General features: G+C 38.2%; 1 protein-coding gene across 1 annotated transcript in view; it reads left to right on the plus strand.

Moving 5' to 3' along the window:
• The first annotated feature begins 3,469 nt into the window (after positions 1 to 3,469).
• The window catches only part of LRRC72 (leucine rich repeat containing 72), a 41,280-nt gene continuing 20,842 nt past the window's right edge, over positions 3,470 to 23,907 (plus strand). The window contains exons 1-5 of the mRNA XM_027102588.1: positions 3,470 to 3,630; positions 9,258 to 9,331; positions 14,048 to 14,117; positions 22,257 to 22,338; positions 23,441 to 23,551. Of these exons, the coding sequence (XP_026958389.1) occupies positions 3,538 to 3,630; positions 9,258 to 9,331; positions 14,048 to 14,117; positions 22,257 to 22,338; positions 23,441 to 23,551 (430 nt within the window). The 5' untranslated portion in view covers positions 3,470 to 3,537. The remainder of the gene's footprint in view (positions 3,631 to 9,257; positions 9,332 to 14,047; positions 14,118 to 22,256; positions 22,339 to 23,440; positions 23,552 to 23,907) is intronic.

Below are 23,907 nucleotides of genomic sequence, written 5' to 3' on the forward strand. Positions count from 1 at the left end.
TTTGACTTATGGTTTTCTCAGGGTATATGCCCAGTAGTGGGATTGCTGGGTCATATGGTAGTTCTATTTGTAGTTTTTTAAGGAACCTCCATACTGTTCTCCATAGTGGCTGTACCAATTTACATTCCCACCAGCAGTGCAAGAGTGTTCCCTTTTCTCCACACCCTCTCCAGCATTTATTGTTTCTAGATTTTTTGATGATGGCCATTCTGACTGGTGTGAAATGATATCTCATTGTAGTTGTGATTTTCATTTCTCTAATGATTAATGATGTTGAGCATTCTTTCATGTATTTGTTGGCAGTCTGTATATCTTCTTTGGAGAAATGTCTATTTAAGTCTTCTCCCCATTTTTGGATTGGGTTGTTTGTTTTTTTGATATTGAGCTGCATGAGCTGCTTGTAAATTTTGGAGATTAATCCTTTGTCAGTTGCTTCATTTGCAAATATTTTCTCCCATTCTGAGGGGTGTCTTTTGGTCTTGTTTATGGTTTCCTTTGCTGTGCAAAAGCTTTGAAGTTTCATTAGGTCCCATTTGTTTCTTTTTGTTTTTATTTCCATTTCTCTAGGAGGTGGGTCAAAAAGGATCTTGCTGTGATTTATCATAGAGTCATTTGTCATAGAGTGTTCTGCCTATGTTTTCCTCTAAGAGTTTGATAGTTTCTGGCCTTACATTTAGGTCTTTAATCCATTTTGAGCTTATTTTTGTGTATGGTGTTAGGGAATGACCTAATCTCATACTTTTACATGTAGCTGTCCAGTATTCCCAGCACCACTTATTGAAGAGGCTGTCCTTTCCTGCCTCCTTTATCAAAGATAAGGTGACCATATGTGCATGGGTTTATGTCTGGGCTCTCTATCCTGTTCCATTGATCTATCTTTCTGTTTTTGTGCCAGTACCATACTGTCTTGATTACTGTAGCTTTGTAGTATAGTTTGAAGTTAGGGAGCCTGATTCCTCCAGCTCCGTTTTTCTTTCTCAAGATTGCTTTGGTTATTCGGGGTCTTTTGTGTTTCCATACAAATTGTGAAATTTTTTGTTCTAGTTCTGTGAAAAATGCCAGTGGTAGTTTGATAGGGATTGCATTGAATCTGTAGGTTGCTTTGGGTAGTAGAGTCATTTTCACAATGTTGATTCTTCCAATCCAAGAACATGGTATATCTCTCCATCTATTTGTATCATCTTTAATTTCTTTCATCAGTATCTTATAATTTTCTGCAAACAGGTCTTTTGTCTCCTTAGGTAGGTTTATTCCTAGATATTTTATTCTTTTTGTTGCAATGGTAAATGGGAGTGTTTTCTTGATTTCGCTTTCAGATTTTTCATCATTAGTGTATAGGAATGCCAGAGATTTCTGTGCATTAATTTTGTATCCTGCTACTTTAACAAATTCATTGATTAGCTCTAGGAGTTTTTTGGTAGCATCTTTAGGATTCTCTATGTATAGTATCATGTCATCTGCAAACAGTGACAGCTTTACTTCTTTTCCGATTTGGATTCCTTTTATTTCCTTTTCTTCTCTGATTGCTTGCATATGGTTCTAAAACTGATATTTGTGTAATGTACAAAATTGACCAAGTAGTATGCATTTCCATTTTTCCATGTAGAATATTCATGAATGATATCTGAAATGTTGTAACACATATTAACAGCAAATGTGGGAGACAAGAGGCTAGTAAATTATTTTATACCTTTTCTCAGTGGACCGTTCTTCTCATCTGATTTTTATTTCTGGGATAAAAGCTATTTAAACAATAGTTTTCAGATGATTACTCTCTCAATGATAACTGGGAAGACTTTTACCCACCCACCTACCCCAAAAGGCTCAAATAATTTTTAGAAGTACTAAAAATAGTGTGTTTGATTTGAGGAATAATGATATTACATAGTTTCAAAGTATCTCCCCACAAGAAACCTATACATTACAAAGATAAAATAGTAACTTTACTATTTGACTGGAGAAACGTGGCAGGTATGACCTTAATTGAATAATCAAATGTAACACTACCAGTAACGGGATTAATTGACAGCAACTGCCTCCTGAAGTGATGCACTGAAAAGCACTCAACATCACCTCTGCAGTATCCCAGCAAAAAGTCTATAACCTGGATCTAGTCACGAGGAGACATCAAACCCAAACTGAGAGCCGTGCTACAAAATAACCGGCTTGTACTCCTAAAAATTGTCAAGGTCATGAAATATAAAGACAGACTCAGAAACTGCTCCAGATTAACGGAAACTAAAGAGAGACAAGATGAAATACAATGCATGATCTTGGATTTTTTTTTTTTTTTTTTTTTTGCTACCAAGTACATTATTGAAATAATCAGAGAGATATGAATAAGTTCTGTAGATTATATAATATTATTATAGCAATATTAATTTCTGATTTCAATAATGGGACTGTGTTTTTAAAAGAGAATTCCTTGCTTTTGGGGAAACACACTGAAGAATTTAGGTGTAAAAAGGCAATATATCCACAAATTACTTTTAAATGAGAGAGAGAGCAAGAAAAAAAATGTAGTAATATATTTACATTTGGAATCTTGGTGATGGGTATTCAGGAATTCTTGTATTATTCTTGCAGCTTTTCTGCAATCCTGAAATTATGTCAAAGTAAAATATTTCTTTTTCTCAAAAAAAAAAGTGTGTTTGATTTCTTCACTGAGACTTTTTTAAACGCTCTATTCCAATACCAGCATTTTTTTAATGCAAGTAGCTTGACGCATTTCAAAAAATTACATTTAATTCCTAGATTTCAAGTTCAAATTTGGAGCCAAGAAACCAACCCATTCAGTTGAATCAACATTTATTAAATGCAGTGTGTTAGGTCCTGGCAAAAAACAGTGATGGCACAGACAGAATCCTGCCTCCGAAGTTTCCCAAGCTAGAGGAGAACCAAACTCATAAATAAGATCATAAGATAGTCTTGAAGTCTTCAAGATTGGAAGAGACTGGCCAAATAGTGACTCAACTTAGCAAAATAAACCTTAATGCAATGTTTTTAGAAAATCAAAATTAATGCAAGACATACATGACGAACAAAATGTCAAATTTTCAAATAAAGAGAGGGTCAGCAGTATTGATTTTTTTTTCCTTTTGCCTTAAGCTCCACTAGGACTCTGTCAGGCACTGCTTCACCCCTACCCTCCGGGACGGCCAGTGTTTTCCAGACCCATCTAATTTTCAGAAACGTAAATTTTCTGATATTTAGATCTCAATAAAATTATTATTACTCGGTGACTGCAGTTGGGGTCCTCTGACACACTCATGGTCTCTGGCATATGCTGTCTTTCCGGCATGTATGGCACGCAGTACCCGGCGCAGGGGAAACACTAGTGTATCTGAGGTACGACGCGGGGTCTTGCAGGGTCACACGCGGGAACGTCACAGAAGTCAGGATTTGGCTTCAGATCTTCCCTACTTTGGATTGGCTGTTAGTCAACAAGGTTCCGGTAACTGTTGGTAACCGTCAGAACAATCAGCCGCAGGCCAGGCTGGGTTGATCATAGGTGCTGCTGAGTCCCCCTGTGTCCTGATGACTGGGTACCTCGAACATCTGCCCTGTGCCTTCCAACACACGACAAGCCAAGCGAAGGCGGCAGATGCCGCCCTGGAAATCAGCCGTAGAGTAAGCGTCTCCCCCTTCCCCAGATCACGGAGCATTTCGGGGCGGGGGCAGGGGCGGGGGCGGTGAGGAGGGGGCCTGTCAGATTCCCTAGTCTTCTGGAAGCCACCCCTGGGATCCAGGGTGGAGGGATGGAGCAACGGCGGACCTCAGCCAAACCCTCCACTGGGGCTAGAGGCCTGTAATCACCTGGGTGGGGGTTGGGGACTGCCCCGATCCACACTAACTGATATATACTGACTTTTTCCCACTTAATATCTCCTGAATATATAATTATGGCAGTTTAGAGATTAGGTAATAAGGCCATAAATTTGGAGTCTTGACTCTCCAAAGGAGATATATATATATACACATATATATAACACTGAAATGTTTCCCTAAAGTGCAGATCGACACACCGGGGAGGAAAAGTTCTTTGAGGACAATACAAGCAAAGTTGAGGGCAGTTAAGATAATGGCTAAAAGAATATTTGAGTGGAAAAAAAATGTCAAAATTGTGTTATGCCACTTAGGACCTAGCAAGGTGTTCTTGAGTTCTCACACTTGTCTAGAAAGGCTGGGGGCTATGATGATTAATCAAGGCTGAAAGTTCTGTAATGAACTGAAAACTTCACTCTAAATCTTAACTAACTTGTGGTGCCTGTGTATTGCATGTAGGTATAGGAATTTATCTATCATTACAGTATGTAAATCGTCAAAGCAAGGATATTTCCTTCTATAGTTTTTAATACAGTCTTGATTCTTCTAGGATTTAATAATCCCACAATTTTCAAACATTTTTCTCCTTTATCCAGATTCCAAGGCATCTGCCGTGGAAGAAGTTGCTTTTATTCTTTCCATGCTAGAACTGTCTACACCCAAGTTCTGTGTTGGATTGTTTTTATTTTCCTGTTTTGTCAATCACTTAATTTGAAAGCTAACATTTCCTCCTCATCAGGTTGCTGAAAATTTTTTTTTTTTTCGGTAGGCGGGCCTCTCACTGTTGTGGCCTCTCCCGTTGCGGAGCACAGGCTCCGGACTCGCAGGCTCAGGGGCCATGGCTCACGGGCCCAGCCGCTCCGCGGCATGTGGGATCCTCCCGGACCGGGGCACGAACCCGTGTCCACTGCATCGGCAGGTGGACTCTCAACCACTGCGCCACCAGGGAAACCCCTGAATACCTTTTCTGAGTGGTATCCTCTACCACCCTATGCAACACTGCAGATTCAAATTCTACCTTCTTGAAATCCTCCCTCTCAGCTCCCACTGTCTTTTTGTTTCTCTTCCTCGCTTTATAAAAATCCCCCGTCTTTCTCCTTATCCAGCTTGGTTCTCCCCTCCTCTTTCTAAATATAGACACTTCACGATGATCTTACCTGTGTCCCACTCTCCTCTGTGCTGGCCGACCGGCCAGTCTGTACACACCCACCCTGACATCTCTGGTGAGATCTGCTCTCCCACTTGCAGCTTCCTGGTGGACGGCTTGACTTGTATGTTCCACCAGTGCCTCAGTTTCAGCATTTCTCAACTGCAAGCATCTTCCCTCCCAGTCACCTGTCTCATCATCATGTCATCACACAATCATCATCACCTGTGACTTCTCTTGCCCTTATTCTCGGCCTCTAGTTACTTGCCAGATCCCATCAGTTCTCTTTGTACATCACATGTCATATCTGTTCCCTGCTTATTCTCCGTTGCTACTGTCCTGGGGCAGGCTCATCAGCTCTTGACTTGATTTTCCAGAGGCAGCCTTGCTTCCTATCTGCAGTTCTGTCTTCACCCCAGGCCATCATATATGGTGCTGCTACAGTCATCTTCCTGAGATTTAGCTTTGTCACATCTTTTCTCCAGTTTAAAAATCCTATAAGACTTCTCTATTGCCCCAGAATTGAGTGCAGTGATGAATTACCCAATAGTTATTAAGCCCATTCTTTTACAGCCCGACAAAACAAGTGCACAAAAAAAGGAGGAAAAATGATTTTGAAATAACTTGATATTACATATTACTTAAAAGCATTGATGTAGTTGTCATGGGAAAAATCAGAACTTTATTGGAATTCCTTACACTGATTTTACCGTGCAGTTAGTATATATATTTCATGTATATGTATATATATCTCGTATAAAATTAAATTAAATTTAAATTTCAGATTACATAAAATATGTGATTTTAGGTTAGCATTCTTAGGACCTATAGAAGTTTTGTTTGAGCAGTGGGTGCACACTTCTGAGCCTAAATTTCAAAGTTAGCACAAATAATATGACCCTAATCCACCTTTTAAAATTGATTCCTCACAATTGCCTTCCCTGTGCCTTTCCCTGCAGCCAAAGGCTGTACAACCCTAACGCCTCACACGTTCTTCCCCTGCTTTTTCTCCTTTGTGTACTTACTCCCCTGTGTCTAAAATGCCCATCCATCGATATCTGTGTCTCATTTCTCCTCACCGTTTCAGACCCAGCCCAATTGTCAGTGCTGCCCTAAAATCCTCTCAAAGTTCCCAGGGTTGACAGTATTTTCTTCTTCCTCTGAATTCACCAGAGCATATTTTCCTTTTCTCTTAGCCCTTAATATTTGCAACCTTCTTTTGCAACATTGTGTATACTTCCTTCTCTTACTAATAGTTTAGTCATAGAGAGTAGGCACCTTTCCTGATTCATTGCTACATTTACTAGCTAGTCTCAGACTAAACTAGTCATAGCCTGAACTAAGACAAAGTAGTTTGTGGTTCAATAAATGGCTGAATGATCTGTTTGGACCTACGACTTAAAAAATGTTCATATTAAAGAGTGCTGTTGTGTGCAGCTGTTGTGAAAAATAGTATCGCAATTCCTTAAAAAACTAAATATACAATTACCATGTGATCCAGCAATTCCACTTCTGAATATATACTCAAACCAAGTGTAAGCAGCGACTCAGATATTTGTATACCCATGTTCATAGCAACATTATTCACAAAAGCCAAAAAGTGGAAACAACCCAAGTGTCCATTGATAGTTAAATGGAAAAACAAAATGTGGTATATACATACAATGGAATATTATTCAGCCTTAAAAAGGAAGGAAATCCTGGCATACATCACAACATAGATGATTCTTGGAGACATTATGCTAAGGGAAATAAGCCAGTCGCAAAAAGACAAATACTGCCTGACTCCATTTATTTGAGGTACTTAGGGTAGTCAAATTTATAGATTGAAAGTAGAAGGGTGGGTGTCAGCAACAGGGGAAGAAATGAGGAGTTAGTGTATAATGGGTACGGAGTTTCATTTGAGGAAGATGAAAAACTTCTGAAAATGGATGGTGGTAATGGCTGAGCAGCAATGTGAGTGCACTTAATGCTACAAAACTGTACAGTTATAACAGTAAATTCTATATTATGTATATTTTACCACAATAAAAAAAATAGTCCAGGGAAAGAATTCTTGTGCTTCTTTAGATGAAAGGAATATGCTGCTAGTGCAGTTGTTTGTTGTTTGGGAACTGGAACTGCTCCACCACGGATTCACTGAAAGTTGAAACTTCTTGGCACATTTTTGAGTTCTTTGGCATTTTGACACTTTCTTGTTACCAGATTCGTATGAAGTTTTCAGTTGGAAGAAAACATGCCATGATAAAGAGCTGTGTAAATAAATAATTAATTACATCAGTGATTCACATATTATGACGATAGTTTCAATTTTCCTTTTCATGTTTTTATTTTCAAAATTTGATTTAAATCCTAAAATACTCATTCCATGGCTAAAATGTTCAAAATGTGTATTAATTTCTGATTACTAAGTTAATATGTGTTTATCATAAAATATTCAAACATTATTGAAAAGTGGATTGCTTAAAAAATGACAATCCCTCATGATCTCAAGTGATAACTTGTTAGTAACTTGGAGTGTGTGCATTTTGTGTGCATATAAATATCATTGGTAACAAAACTGCCTATGACATTTTAACTTAAAAATATATTTTGGATATCTTTATAGGTCTAGATATCCATCTGTCTACATTTTTAAGCTACTGCACAACGTTCTATTGAGAAGTTACATTTTTTTTTTTTTCGGCACGCGGGCCTCCCACTGCTGTGGCTTCTCCCGTTGCGGAGCCCAGGTTCCGGACGCACAGGCTCAGCGGCCATGGCTCAGGGGCCCAGCCGCTCACGCGGCATGTGGGATCCTCCCGGACCGGGGCACGAACCCGTGTCACCTGCATCGGCAGGCGGACTCTCAACCACTGCGCCACCAGGGAAGCCCAGAAAGAAGTTACATTTTAATTTAACCCATATTCCAATTAATGGGGCATATTTCACAACTACAATGTATGTATGAGATGAGCAGTGGTATTCACATTTTGCATGTGTGTGTATGTACTGGTGTATTTCTGAGTGCTAGATGTGAAATTGTGGGAGTAAGTTAAAAGCAAGTTTGTAATTTTAATAGATAGCTGCAAAATTTTAATTCTAATTTGACCAGGCTTTAACATTCCAAACACTTTGGTGAAATTGAGATTGACTGTGTACAGTAGAAGCTGATGGTTTGGATGTTAAATTAAAATTCCCAGATGTGGATGCCTAAGACTGATCCATTGGGTTTTTCTAAGCCCCAGATTCAGCTCACTTATCATGGTCACAAAAATACCCTGATGGAAATGCCTACACCTGAGCCAATAAATTCTCTAAGCCCCAAGATTCAGGTTGTGTAGCAGGGTCGCAAAGGAAGTTTGGGATATAAATTAGCAGCTGCTCTCCATCCCTGGGGTATCTGTCTTTTTCACTTCTTCAGATATTTGTTCATCCCATTAAATCTAGCTCTTCTAATGTCCTCTACTAAATAATAAAACCATTGTCAAAATTTCATAAATCCCTTACTGACATTACTACCTCACCACCCACAATGAATCCCAGCTGAAATTTGGTGATTGTTTTGACTCTGGTAATTACAATGTTTGTCAGATTCCAGAAGTGCAATGATTATACTTTCCACTTTTGTTGTGTCTTATTAGCTTTACTTCCTCATTGACAAATTATAGATGGGCTTTAATTTTTCCATATCATCTTAGGCCATGTGGCCTATACATGTTAGTCTGTAGTTTAGTAAAGGACCTTAAGAAGAAAGAGCAAAGCAGTTAAATAGCTGTTGTTGGATGTGTGTTTTCCAAAAATAACCTATGGGAATAAAAATCGCTACTTCTCCACCAAAAATTCCCATGTGCAAGTGTGTCAGTAACTCTTGAAACATGAAGACACTTTCTTTGCAGAGAAAAGAAAACATTTATTCACTCATTCATTCATTTGTCTGACATGTATTGAAATTTACAGGGTGCCAAGCCCCTATATGATAATGTACATTATACTCTACTCCCTCCACCTCCAACCTGGATACTGTGTCTTCTGCAAATATGGAAAACCTACCAAATATCAGTCCTCCATGCTTGAAGGACTGATATTTACACATCTGTGCCCGAGATTAAGGATAATGAAATTCAACCACAAAAATGATTAAGTAATGTATAATTGTAGCGTTGGAATTTATCAGTTTAGAGTGGTTGCCTCCATATTCACCTTTCTTTTGATCTTCTTGTAGACATTACTGTTATTGACTGTAAATGTCTCAGTATTTTTGCTCAGTGGAATGTGGCTTGACAGATTAATTATATGTTATCAGGCAGTTGAAGATCAACTAAAGATATGTGGCCACAAGAGGGATGCTGATGTCTTTGAGCTGTTTCTTTCTCAAAAGTAAGTGTGCTTTATATGTGAAATAGAAGAGCATCATGTTATGTTTCATAGATTCAAATGTTCTCTTCCATTGTTTTCCCCTTCTGTGGATAGGCAAGTAGCACACGCTCGTTGGCAACCACAGTCTCTATTGGAGATGCAGGATCCTGAAATGGATAAAAACGAAGATTATGGAGTCAGGCTGAGTTTGAATCCCAGTTCTATCTCTTCCAGCTGGGTGACCGTGGGTGGGTCATAAGCCTCTCTGTTAGGGTTGTCAGGTATAGCCAATAAAAATATAGAACATCCAGTTACATGTGAATTTCAGAGAAACGAATATAATTTTTTTAGTATAAGTACGTCCCACACTGCATTGGGACATTTGTTGTTTCTTTGAAATTCACATATAACTGTGTATCCTGTGTTTTATCTGGCAAACCTACTGCCTGCATATAACAGTACTATCTGCTTCACAGGGTTGTTGTGAAGATTAGGTGAGTTAGTAGAAGGTAGAGAAGGGTCTGGTACACAGTAAGTACTCAATCAGCATTAGTACAGTTAATGTTACTATTACTATTAGAGAATAATGACTCATTATACCACTATACTATAATAATAACCCCTATTATACTATAATCTCTACCTAACAACCTTTATACTAATTTTACTGGTAAGTATGAAACTTCTCCCTTATATAACTTCTTTATATCAATTTCTTTGATTCCACTCCAACTCCCCAAGGTGGCAGACAGCAAAGTTGGGCTCTTCTTCTACAGAGAAATCACGGTGCCTGAGATAGAATCCAGGTGGAAGAGGAAGTATGTGTTCCGTTAGATGCAGACAGCACAGGTTTTACTAGCCAACAAGTGACACCTGTGTAGTCACAGTTAGCATTTTCATCGTAATGACTGTATTCCTACTCTTCTTTCCCTTCTTCATACTTTCTGATCTCTGTGAATTCCATGTATTATTTTTAAATAGACTTAACATATTTCTACATGTACGTAATATTCGGAACTTAGCTGCTTTTTAAAGAAAATGTCCTACTTTATCAATGAAGTTAATCACTTTATCTCTAGTGATTTGAGGAAATCCTTTATTAATAAACATATTTATTTTGTTTTATATTAATATGTTTTAGTTTATTAGTGTGGTGAATAATATTTAGAATAATATTTATTTCTGTAATGGCCCTGAATCTCTTGGTAGTAAGGGAATATATAGCTGACAAATATAAGATTTTTTAAAATATACATCTTAGAATGGAACACGTATGGTGGGTAATTCTGACAAACTTAAGGTCATGCTTTGAACCTTCCTATAGATCAGTTAGTTTTATAATAACAATAAATATTTTTCTTGTCTTCAAAAGATTGCATCTCTAAGCCTTTCATGATTTTAAAAACTGTACACTCTTGATCACTAAGATAAGTAGATAACAATAAGAAAAGCTTTAAAACACTAGAAAAAAATAGAAATATTGATCTTCTGACAGTGGTAATTGGTGGTCTTCTCAATTAGAGGACAATACGTTTTGAATCCTAAGAATACTAAATCATCATTTAATCCATTTGGGTACAAGAAATGTTTCGCAGTCCAGATGCCAATAAACTGGGTAAACTGGGTTATTTGCCTAAGTCTTTGTTGCCCTTGGAAAATATCCTGTCAGTGTTTCCTTGAGAAATCATGCAGCACATATACTGTAACAACAGAGTTGATGTATTATTGTCAGCACGAGTCATTGCCAGCATTAGTAGTAGAATTTCCTATCATTTTCTTCCATTGGCCTCACCTTAAAATGTAACAGCACATTATTGATTTAGGATGGGTTTATATGCAGAATAAACCCTTCTGACTTGAGTTAAATTCCCCTCAACAGTAAGCCACTTTATTACATTATCTAATAGCAGGAAGTTCAGCACCAGTACTACTAATACAAGAAAATTAATGACACTTATTTGGCACAGTTGATATTTTTAAGCATTAATATATTAAAATAACTTTCCTGGGAATTCTTGGAGAGATACTCTTAGTGGGGCTTGAGTTTCTCTGCTACCATGTAGTGATTGCTTTATTTTTCGTAGGAAATAATGAAGCTAACATAATATCATTGTTGTCCAATGCAATAGTTTAAATGTGTCAGGGTCCAAATTCCCCTCCCAGAAATTAGCTACACATCTACAGTGAAAGAGGAGAATGCATTTTGTGTGTAAATCTATTAGAAGTTGCTTTGAAGAAGCCTAGAATATTTTGTTGTGCCAGGGAAGTGCTCGAAGACTAACGGTACATGTCAAAAGGACAAGGTGGGCTGCTTGAAAAGTCTTTTGTTTGGGATAATTTGAGAATAAAAAAAAAAAAGTAAGAAAAGATTAAGAAAAAACTATTCAAATGAGAAAGGTGGAGATGAGAAGGAATGAGAGAAATAAAGGGAAGGGGAAGATCTTTTTTATAGAATACCAGCTAATAAATGTAAAAAGAATGAGAGCATTAGAAAAATTACCATTTCATAATACCAAATCTACTGATTCAGGTAAAGGTTATTAATCAAAGCTAAAGCCATTAAATAAATAGTTATTGGGGACCACTAATCTGTTCTCTGCAGATTGGCAGTTACAGAGGGGAGAGGGATTTGGGGGTGGGGCATGATATATGTGAACGGGATCAAGAGGTACAAACTTCCAGTTGTAAAATAAGTCTTGGGGATGTAATGTACAGCATGACGAATACGGTCAATAGTATTATATTAACTTTGTATGGTTTCAGTAACTGGATTTCCTCTGGTGATCATTTTGCAGTATATACAATGTCAAATCACTCAGAGTTTTGCCCCAGATATTACTTTTCAATGATAAAATTTGTACTTTCACAACGGAGAGTACTGGCAGATTCCGCCTTAACCAAATGACTGAACTTAGCTTCACCAAGAATGGGACAAAGTGGCATCATTTTGCCTCCCGGTGTGATGCAGTAACTACCACCTTTGCAATTGAAAAATGATCTACCTTGAATTTAATCATGAGGAAGCAATCAGACAAATCAGGAATGTGAGACATCTATCAGACAACTGTCCCGGACTCTTCAGGAAGTAAATGTTAAGGGCTTCTCTGGTGGCGCAGTGGTTGAGAGTCCGCCTGCTGATGCAGGGGACACGGGTTCGTGCCCCGGTCTGGGGAGATCCCACATGCCGTGGAGGCTGCAGAGCCTGTGCTCCGCAACGGGAGAGGCCACAACAGTGAGAGGCCCGCGTACCGCAAAAAAAAAAAAAAAAAAAAGAAAGTAAATGTTAAAGTCAACAAAGAAGAGAAGGTGACTATTCTAAATTTAAGAAGACTAAGGGGTTATACCAACTGAAAATGCAAGGCATGAATGTTGATGGGATTCTGGGTTTAAACAAAGAAAAAATCTATAAAAGAAATGTAGGAGCAACAGGAACAATCTGAATATTAATAGTAGTGTATTAGATGATATCATTGAATTCAATTTTAATTTTTCTAAGTGTGATAATGGTATGGGGGTTATGCAGGACAGCGTCCTTATTTGAGGGATGTGTGTGCTGAAGTATTTACGAATCAGAGTCTGCAACTTATTTTCAAATGATTCACCAAGAAAATTATCAACCCACAAATAGATATATTGTATATATAGATAAGAGAGTGAGCATAAATGTGGCAAAATATTAAAAACTATGAAGGCATGCACTGTACTATTCCTTCAACTTTTCTTAGGTTTGGAATTTTCCAATATAAAAAGTTGGCGAAAAGGGTTTCTTTTGTTTAAAAATGTTGTTTGCATGACAAAAAATGTTTTCATAAACATTTAAAAAAATTAGTCCCTCAGTGTCCCAAGGTTAAATATAACTGTGAAAGGATGTTGCTACAACAAGTTAATAAATGTAATATTAATTAACATTAGTATTTTTTAAAGTGTTTAGAAAAGTGCCTTGCACACAGAGTGTGCTCTATAAGTGTATAGAGACATATATGTGTATATACCTGGCCTGGGCTCACGATTTCTGTCCTAAGAAATAAAAGAGATCAGAATACTCCAGCCCACAGCAGTCAAAGGGCCAACTATCTGCAGAGGCTATGCTCTCTTTGCTGACAGCTCCTCCACCACACCCTACGTCTGCCCCTTCGCTGAGTGAGCTGCATCACCAAAAAGACTCATGACCACTTGGGCAGCTGGAGTCCTGCACAGTTCAAGAAAGATGGGTAACATTTTTGACCCCATATTTAATAAACAACAAAGGGAGAATAAAACACTTAACCCAGTCTCTGTCTCTTGGTGTCCTACAATTTCCATGTCTTAAATCCGGTTTGGCCAAGATCTGGACAACCTCAAAGTAAGGACCCTGCAGGCACAGTTGAAGCAGGAGTCAAGGCTGTTTCCCATATTTACCTTAAGTCCCATGTCTTCTGCACTTTTCTTCCTCTGCTCTCTCCTCAGTGAAATCTTTTAAAATTAAGGTCCCCCAAAATTCAGTCATAATGAGGTATAAATTTCTACTAATGTCATAAAATTCTCTTTTAGTATTCATTTTACTAGCTGACAAAAATCTTAACCCAAGTGAATGAAGTTTTGAAGACGGAATTTAGGAACTTAGCACATATAAGAGTGCCAGTAATTTTGAAAGGACAGAGAGGCCTTTCCAGTTCCCCCAGAGTCATACTACATAAGCCACCTTACCCATGAATGAATTAATCATTGCTAATGTTCGTTTTTTGTTTTCGTTTCCAGGGAACTGACAGAGGTCATTGATCTTTCTAGGTTTAAAAAATTAAAATACTTATGGCTACATCATAACAAGGTAATATGATATTTGATCTTAAATGGTTCTATAATTAAATTGCTATCTTAATTTCATGTTTTTAATAGAACTGATCATGAAAAGTATTAATACTTTATACTCCTAATTTTAATTTAGGTAAGAGACTTTATATATATAAACAGGTATATTGAATAGCACGGTTTGTGAAATGTTATCAGACTGGAACTTTACTTTTTTCTCCCATGTGCTTTCAAAACTGCTCAGTGGAAGCTATTGCTTCCCAGTTTCCCGGAAGAAAACTTGGGCAGTCTCATGACCTTTCTTATCTCTCTTACGTAGTTCAAAAGCTTACAGTCCATTTTGAGACATAGTCATACTCTCAGTTCAGAAATGAGAATGTGGAGGTGAATATGTTAATTCATAAATGAGACATCCCTCTATCTCCCCTCCCTTATCCAGCTAGGGCTGACTGCAAATGGCCATCTGCCTGCTTCATTAGCAAGGGGGGTGTGGTTGGTTGTTTCCCTTGCCTCTCACCTCCACCCTAGCCTTCTCCAGGGTTGGTATGGAATGGGGAGGAGTGGAGGCAGAGGAAAGGCAAAGGAAAAACAAAGTTTCTATTTGATTTGCACCCTCTGGTGTCAACATGTTCAGAGTTTACTTCTCTTGATGGGTTATTCAGAAGCTCCCCTGCTAGGTTCCTCCAACTCTAATTCCTCTTCGCTGGCCACTCCTGACCTCCCTTTCACCTTGTATCCCAGTGGTACTTACAACTGAGCATCTCCTGGCCTTGGCAAACTGCCCATTTGGGCAGGATCCTTTGTAAAGTGCCCTAGATCAGCATTCCTCCAATGGTCCTGCATGTATTTCCCAGAACTCACACACCTTTGTCCTGCTGTCAGAAGGATTGATTACCTCCCAGTTGCCACCCAGACTGATCCAGCTTCTTCAGGAAGTGCCAGGCACTAAGCCAACGTGTCCCCAACTGCAGGGAATGTTTTTCAAGGGCACTGAGTGTGGCTCTTGAAGCTTTTCTTCGAGGCTAGGGTTTAGCTGGCAGTGCCTCCTCTGTAGTGGGGTCCTGAGTGGGGCTCCAAGCTCTCTTCAAGTCATAGAGCAGGACTGAACTACAATTCAAGCCAAAACAATCATTACAGTTAGTCATTCTCAAATTTCTAAAGTTGGACTTTCCAACAGCTTGTATTTTGTTCATTATAAATTGATGACCCAATCTTAGCATTTTAAATTTAAACTTTCAAACACCAGCTGATTAAAAAATAATGATTTGAGTTTTCCGTAGTAGTCTGCTTGTCAAGCAATAGTCCAGATTCACAGCATTGAATCTTTAAGCATCCATGTTTATGAAAGTATTTCAATATTACATTGCATTTTCAGTCTGTTCTTTTAACCAAGTGGAAAATGGAAAATGAAAGTTTCTCTAGTATTAAGTGCAAGCATAAGTTTCATAAGCTTAAAATAATTTCTAGGAGAACAAACACAAATACATTCAAGGCCCAGGCAGCTAACAACTGAAATGGAAAGTGCACACACTACTTAAGGGCATACAAGTTCAAAACTCTTTTAAGTACCCTGCCAAAAATTATCCTGGGTCACAGTGTGTGACCTCTGATTAGAAAAAGATGGAACTCATCAAGCATGGCAAAAGTGACTAATCTTTGCTTTTCATGTGTGTTCCTTGTGGAGTTCAGTATTCAGTTTTGAAGGAAAGAATGTACAAATGTTGGCAATATTTCTAAAGGGAGAGGTATAATTAGGGATTTTGTAATATTTTTTGGCTTTCTTGTAGTGGACACCGTCCCACCTTCAGCCAGTCTTTGAATTTTCACACAGTTGAATTACAGATACATTACGTACATAGGAAGGGATTGCATACACTGTCAACTATTGTACTTTCTTTTGTTTTGGAAGGGGTGGGTGGGGAAAGGTGCAACAAAGGGCTAAATTCTCTTCTTGTGTTTGGTTATTTATGCTCAACATACTATATTATTTCCAAAATAACCATCACTTAACTTTGTTTTTTAAAAATAGACATTTATTCCATATAATCCTGAAAGGATATCATATTTGAAATAAGTTTTAAGTGGTCAGGAGGTGAGTGAATAAGCTAACGTGAGTTTTTCTATTGATCAATAATTGACTGGTTGCTAAGTTACCTGAGTATTCACACTATGAAAAACTAAAATCTTATTCAGGATCCAAAACTCTAATGGGCATATTACCTATGATAGTACTTCATCAAAATTCACATGGAAGATTTTGGTTATTACTTTTCTTTAATATCTAGATTATATTAGGTGGACCACTAAGAAGTTGCTTTGACAGAATAGAAATGGTATGAAGAATCATGGTGAAAATCATCAACATCGACAAAGGAATACAAATATTTAGAATTGTAATGTTTTGTTAACAATGATCTAAATTTGTGACCAGCATTGTTCTTACATTATATTAGGCTACCCTTTATTTAGGAACAAGTAAGGCACAAAATAGTAAAATAAAATGAACACACCTTTTTTTGTTTATTCATTTATTCAGTCAACAACTTTGTTGAGATGTATGTACTGACCATTATTGGTTGTCCATTCATTATCCATTCTATTCTTTTACCTATACAGCAGAATCTGGGTTAAGGTATTGGTACATACTTCTTTTTAGTCAGGTAGGTGGCTCCATTCCCAGTTCCAAGAGGTGGAGCCTGAACTGTTTAAACCAATCAGGATAATCCCATCTTCCTTGTGAGTGGCTAGTCAATGAATTGGCTCATAACCCGGCTGTCGTAATAGATATATTGGAGGTAGCTACTGGGAGGCTTCTGTGAAAGGTTTCCTTATTCCTGAAAAAGAGCACTAGAAGAGAGGTCCCTTGTTCCCTCTGGATGTTTTCTTGCCTGGCCAGTAAGCCAGGAACCATCCTATCAACTTGTGGATGTGTCCAACATTGTGAGAAAAGCAGAGCTCAGAGAAGCATTGAGATATTCAGACTGAAGCTCTCACAACCTCTGGACTCCTTGATATGTGAGATAATAAGTGTTCTAATTTATGTGCCAGTTTGAGTTGAGCTTAGGAGTTACTTGGAGCCCAAAGCATCCTCTGTAATATGGTTTATTCTGTACTTGTAGGCTACTGATAGAATATAAAAATAAATGTGATGGTGCCTGCTCTAGTGATAGAATTAGGAAGGGCAGAAGGTGTGGCTGTACTCCTGGTGAGGAAACTGTGGTTGCAAACTGCCTGGAATGGAATGAGAGAAAGCAGTGGTTTGGGGAGACAAAGGATGAATGTAGTTTGGTGTGCTTGGAGCCTAACATGCTTGAAGGGTGCACACTTCTCCCCATTATTATGTAGTGGATGATAAAACTGGAGTTTCTGGTCTGACCTGGAACCAGCAAATTAGATAGGTACAAGTTGTTTCTGAGGACGTGCAATGCCCCAGCCTTCCTAGGTTTGCTCAGGCTGCCCTGCTTCCTTCATTATGCTCTCCGAGGGTTTGCTTTCTCCTTGTACTGCATAGATATGTACTAGTCCTGCAGCTCCTCTCTTTCTGGGTCATCTGTTTCTAATCTCCGCTGATGTAATTAGTGGGAGGCAGCTGCTCTTAGGTGCGTATTAACTGAGGCCTTCTGAAGACTCCCTGCCTTGTCTCATCTTTTAGCAAGGCTGACTGAAGGAATTTTAGGTCAGTTCATCTTCTCCAGCTTTCCTAAGAAAAGAAGCTGGGTCTGCTCAGACGAGTGATCTAAGTGATTTGCATTTTATACTACAGTTTCAAAGGTATATAGACATTTGATCTGTTTGTGTTTTGGGTCATTACCTCAAAATTTTTCTTTTACAGACGTTTAGTAGTGAGCTCATAATATTGTTGTCACAATGCTGGTATCCTTCTATTTCTGGAAGACCTAGCGTTACTTGGGTATATTTCATGTGTCACAGATTAGAGTAAGCATTTGGTGAGAAACCTGTATATAACGCCTCACCAAGCAACTGTCCAAAATGGAATCTGAGTTTCTACCATGTAGCAAAAACTGAACAGTTGACAACTTTTACAAACTAAATTTAAATAAAAATACCTATTCTGGCAAGGTCATTGTTTATAAACGTCTTCATCTAAAACATAATCAAAATACTTATTTATAATAACATTTTCCACACTAAAATAATGTACAATAATGTATGGTGTACTATACACCAACTTTTTTTTTTCTTTTTTCGGTACGCTGGCCTCTCACTGTTGAGGCCTCTCCCGTTGTGGAGTACAGGCTCCGGACGCGCAGGCTCAGCGGCCATGGCTCACGGGCCTAGCCGCTCTGCAGCATGTGGGATCCTCCCAGACCGGGGCACGAACCCGTGTCCCCTGCATCGGCAGGCGGACTCTCAACCACTGCACCACCAGGGAAGCCCTATACACCAACTTTTGATCCAAGTCATATAGCCTTGAGTTTGAACCCTTGCTCTGTTGTCTTGAGAAAGTTGTTTTTTAACTTCTTTTAGCCTCAGTTTCCTCCTAGGTAAATAAGGGAACGAAACAACATGGGCTATTGGAAGGATCATATTAGATAATGGTGAAAACATCTAGCTTAGTGCTTGGGTCATAATAAGCACTTAAAAGAGGGCTTCCCTGGTGGCGCACTGGTTGAGAGTCTGCCTGCCGATGCAGGGGACACGGGATCGTGCCCTGGTCCGGGAAGATCCCACATGCTGCGGAGCGGCTGGGCCCGTGAGCCATGACCGCTGAGCCTGCGCGTCTGGAGCCTGTGCTCCGCAACAGGAGAGGCCACAACAGTGAGAGGCCCGCGTACCGCAAAAAAAAGAAAAAAAAAAAAAAAAAAAGATATGCTTGTCCCCTTGACTCTGAACCAGCAGTTCTCAACTAGGAGCGACTTTGCAACCCCTGCCACACCTCCCACACACAAGGAGAACATTTGGCAATGTCTGGAGACCTTTTTGATTTTCACAACTGGGGTGTGTGTGTTCCTAGCATCTAGTGGGTAGAGGCTAGGGATACTGCCAACCATACTACAATCCACAGGGCGGCTTCCCCAGCCCCCCAACAAAGAATTATCTGGCCCCAAATGTCAATAGCTGTAAAGGTTGAGAAATCCTGCTCTAAAAGAATGCCTCCTTAATTTTAAATTCATGCTGGTGTAAAATTTTCCCCACTAGTACCTCAGCAGTTACGTGTAAGAGCTTTACCTTGAATGTAAGTGCTCTCAGCTCTATGAAAAATAATAATGGTTAAATAGTAAATAATAAAAGCTATCGTTTATTGAGCCCTTGCTATGTGCTAAGCCCTGAGGTAAGATACATGATTTGTGGAATGTCACATTCAGCATAAATCCTATGGCAGTCCTTAGACTCAGTAGTACAGATTTTCCTAAATGATAATTATAATAACATTTTACTTTAACAATGGTTTGAGTGTCAGAACAATCAGCATGTCTTCCAACTCCCATTCCTACATCTTGACTTCAACAACGTGGTACATTGCAATGTCTGTTTAAGTCCTGTGAATTCTGCCTTGGAATTATCTCTCAATTCCCTCTACTTTGCTCTTCTCCCACTGTTATTACTCTACTCTGGGACCCATATATTCTTTGGAATTAGCATAACACCATTTTTGTTCATCTCTTGCTGTTATACTTACTATCCCCTCTAAATAGTACTCTTCCCTGTCATTTTTTTTTTTCCAAAATAAAACTGGGCAATAACACTCCTCTGCACAAAATCTTTTATTAGTTCCCCAAGATTCTCATGATCTGGCCTTATCTCTTTTCACTACATTCCTCCCATTCATTTCGCCCCAACAAAAGGTACAATCTTAAAATTCCAATAATCATGGTCCAAAGATGTTAATGCTCTTGGGAAAATTATTATTCTATAGTCAGGATGAAATGGTTGAGTTTATTAGCATTCTTGAATTAATGTGTAACGCAAGAGAAATTAAAACCTCAACTAATTAGAATGTTCTGTTAATGTGTGGTTGAGCAGGCAACTGGGAAAAAAGAGAGAAGAAAAAGTCGTGGTTTGCCCCGGTGTTCTCTTTCTAGGCTGATGTTAGGTGTGGCTCTCGTTAGATCAGGGAGTGGATGGAAGGTAGTGAGTTGCTGTCAGGAGGCCAGCAGGAAGAGTAGAAAGGGATATGAAGCCAACTGGGACCCACCCCTCACTGTGTGGAAGGGTCTCTCCTACCTGGGGGAAACATGGCTCCTTTTGTGACTTAACAAAGCTGAAGTGCAGTTACTGGTGGTTCTCCTGCATGAGTGCTCACGTAATTAGGTACAGATGAGACTGTGAGACAATGAGATGAGCAGCACATGTGCCTTTTATAGCTTCATAATTTGTGACTGTTACAAATATAAGAAAAAATTAAAGAAAATTCATTAAAGAAACCCATTTTCAAACTTTGATTACAAATCTAAAATAGCTTTTCTGAGATACAAGAGGGCATGAGTAAAATTTCCAATAAATCCTCACTAAATCAGACAGGTTGGCATCTGTCTATCTGAATCAACCAATCAAAGGTCAAAACAGTTCTGTTTAACTGACGACACTAGTTACTGTGATAGGCTTTAATAAACATGTAAAACTAATTTACAATCATAAGCATATATTTCTGTATATATAAATTAGGAAGCACTTGATCAATAACTATTTCACATGATTCTTCTCCCTGCTAGATCCTGTATTAAGCCGTAAATTTAGCCTTGTTACATTTAACTTAAGGGCTGCTTTTAGAACATACCAGCCCCACGTTAAGACTCTACCATGCCTCATCCTCATAACTCAAACAAATCTGTCAATTTCTATTGAGGTTATAAAGTCAATATTTTTTAAAAAGTAGTGGGATTCTCCTTGCAGGGTAACAGAAACATTTCTGAATTCAGTTTAAATACTCCTATCATGTACTTTAATGGTGCATTTGAGGAATTTTCAAGAGTGTTTTGACTATTTTCAATTCTTACAGTACACCGAATTTCTAATCTAATCTTAAAAGTAAGATGCAGCTTCACCATATCATTAGGAGAATGGAGAGGTGGGAAGGATAACAGACTGAAGAAACATCGTTTCTTTCCTTAAGGAAGACAAAACTAGTGATCAAGTAATTGCACAAGTCATAGGAGGTGTTGGATGTGGACAAGAAAAGGAAGATTCATGGGCATGGGGGGTTGTCAGGAAAGGCCTTATTTAAAAAAAGATGAGCTGTAAAGTAACAGGATTATTCTGTGCCTTGTCTTCTCCTTGGGGATGGTGGCCGGTTGAGCTGTTAGCACTGACCTCCTGTGTGGTCAGATTACAGAGTCCTCGGCTAAGCTGAGATCTGTTGACCCAAAGGACAGTGAGCCTGAGAAGAGGAGATGGTTCATAGACTGGGGCATAAAGAAAGGGAATTCAGAATTAGACAATCTCGGAGGTAGAGCTTGGGGAGGGGAGGTAGAGCATTGACTGCAGAATTAGACCATCTCTCAGGAGATCTGACTTAAAATGCTGGAGCAGGTGGAAGTTTAGAGAAACAAAAAGTGGGTCAAAACAGAGGAAGAAGACAGCAGTGAGATGCAAAGAGATCAAAGAACGGTCTCAACAAATCCCTGGAGAGTGGAAACTTCTTGTGGCAGCCTGCTCAGGCATGGTTGGATAGGCCTTGCCAGCCTAGGGCAGTTCCTTAAGAATAATCAGAAATGTACCAGGAGGAAAAGCCATGCAGGCAAAGAGAAATCGTGACTCATACACAGATGCAGAAACGATTCAGCATTATCGGAGGAGAGAGCCCTTGGCACATAATAGGCACTTAATAATATGTGATGGTGAATTAGTGGATATATGGAGCCAAATCCAATGTGACTATAGGGCAGAGAAATGTAGGGAAGGTTGTGAGAGCAAAAGGATAGGCCAGATTCCAGAGGCTTTGAAAACCTTTCAGGGAGTTTGGTGGAGACGTGGTAAGAGAAGTTTGAGTATTAAGTTAGCTAAAAGCACCCTTTTTATCATACGTATCTTCAAAGGCAATCCAGACATAAACTCATGGCCCAGATCAAAAGGTTGCACATAATTAATAAAAACAGCAAATGCTGAACTTCTGTGGTTCTTACTAAATTTTTATATCTGTATGTAATTACATGTAATTATTGTAGAAAGAATATTGTTCTCTAACTCTCATTTTCAGCTCCATGGAATAACATTTATAACTAGAAACTGCTGTCTGGCAGAACTATACCTAAACAACAATGCAATATTTGATATACAAGGTATGTCTTAAATTTTGTCTTTTGATTGAATTGATTTTCAATTAAATAATAACTTTCAACTATGGTATTGCTCATGGCATGCAATAATCTGTTTTAACATTTCTGTTGAAAATATACGATGGAAGCTGTTATTTTTTAATGTTCTTGTGTACATTTCATTTTAAGATGTGCTGTTTGATTATGGTTTTAGCTCAATATTGTCATGTATCTTATTCAAGACGTAAAAGAATCTTTTTTTAGCATAGAAATTTTGCCATTCTACTGCACAGTTGGACACAAACTAGATATTGTGGAAGCAAATTTTAATGTTTGGGAGCATTAATAAAAAATAATGACTTCATAAATAGTTTTAAATATTTTTACAGGCTGTAATTTTTCCTAGCCAAATTTCTGTTTCACTCTGAGTTAATTTTGTACCTGCAACAATCTCTAAACTGACAATTTCAAGCCTGGTATAAAAGTACATGATATACTAGGATCATGAGATACAAAGAAGTATGGTACAAAACATTTTTCTTCTGTATTACATGCTGCAGAATTGAAATATCATAAATTTTGAGATCCAGTATGATTCCTTGTTCCATGAAGAAAGGAAACCTTGCCAATTCAACTACGATGTCGTTATTGCAAAGATACAACACACTTTCACTTATGTTAAAAATGTGGGAAAATGTGCAATTTAGAATCAATAAGATGATAGGAATATTTGGCTTCCCATTGTGTAAAGAAAATATTTAGTTGAGCCGTTTGGGGGAGATACTGATTTGAATAACCATTTCCTGGATTGGCACTATAAACTAAGCAACATTGGCAAAACAAAACCAACAAAATAAGGATAACGAAAATAACCCCTTCAGAATCAAACAAAATCATTGCTACAGAAAAAGAAAAAACAGTGGAAAGAAATTGGCTCTATATTCCCAAATTACAGTCACTTATTTGAATTGTTATGCTTTGTTGTATTCTTAATGATAATTCATCATATTATTAATAATTCCTCCCTTCACCAGATGTAATGTATTCTTTGCTTTTGCTTAGGTAGCATGTTTAATTAGCATTAAAAATGTTTAAAATCTTATACAAATATTTTAATTTCTTTTAGGCCTGCACTCTTTGCATTCGTTGCATATACTCCGGCTGCACCACAATGAGTTAACAAACATTGAGGCAACAGTAAAGGAATTAAAGGGAATGCTAAATCTGAAGACCCTAAGTATTAATTTGCACTTTTATATAGCCATAACTTAAAATAGTGATAACACAGGACATTTTTTCATTTTTTGAATTTAAATTAGATCAGTGTTTATAACAAAACTACTTAGATAGTTTCCTGAAAACAAGACTAGATCTTTTTCTTTTTAAAAATACATTTTTGAAAGAACAGGTAGAAAAACAGTTTTTGTGAAATGATATGGCATGCCAAATGGAAATGATGAAAGCAAAAAGAGAAGGAGGTACATGTTTAAATCTGTGTTTTTGGTTTTACCTCTAAAGGCAGTTTTAGCACATATTATATGATTCCATTTATTTATACAAATGTCCAGAATGGGCACATATATCGAGACAGCA

Source organism: Aethalodelphis obliquidens, unplaced genomic scaffold (assembly GCF_003676395.1).
Source record: "Aethalodelphis obliquidens isolate GAN/ISIS:26980383/991018 unplaced genomic scaffold, ASM367639v1 scaffold5, whole genome shotgun sequence".
Taxonomy (NCBI): Eukaryota; Metazoa; Chordata; class Mammalia; order Artiodactyla; family Delphinidae; genus Aethalodelphis; species Aethalodelphis obliquidens.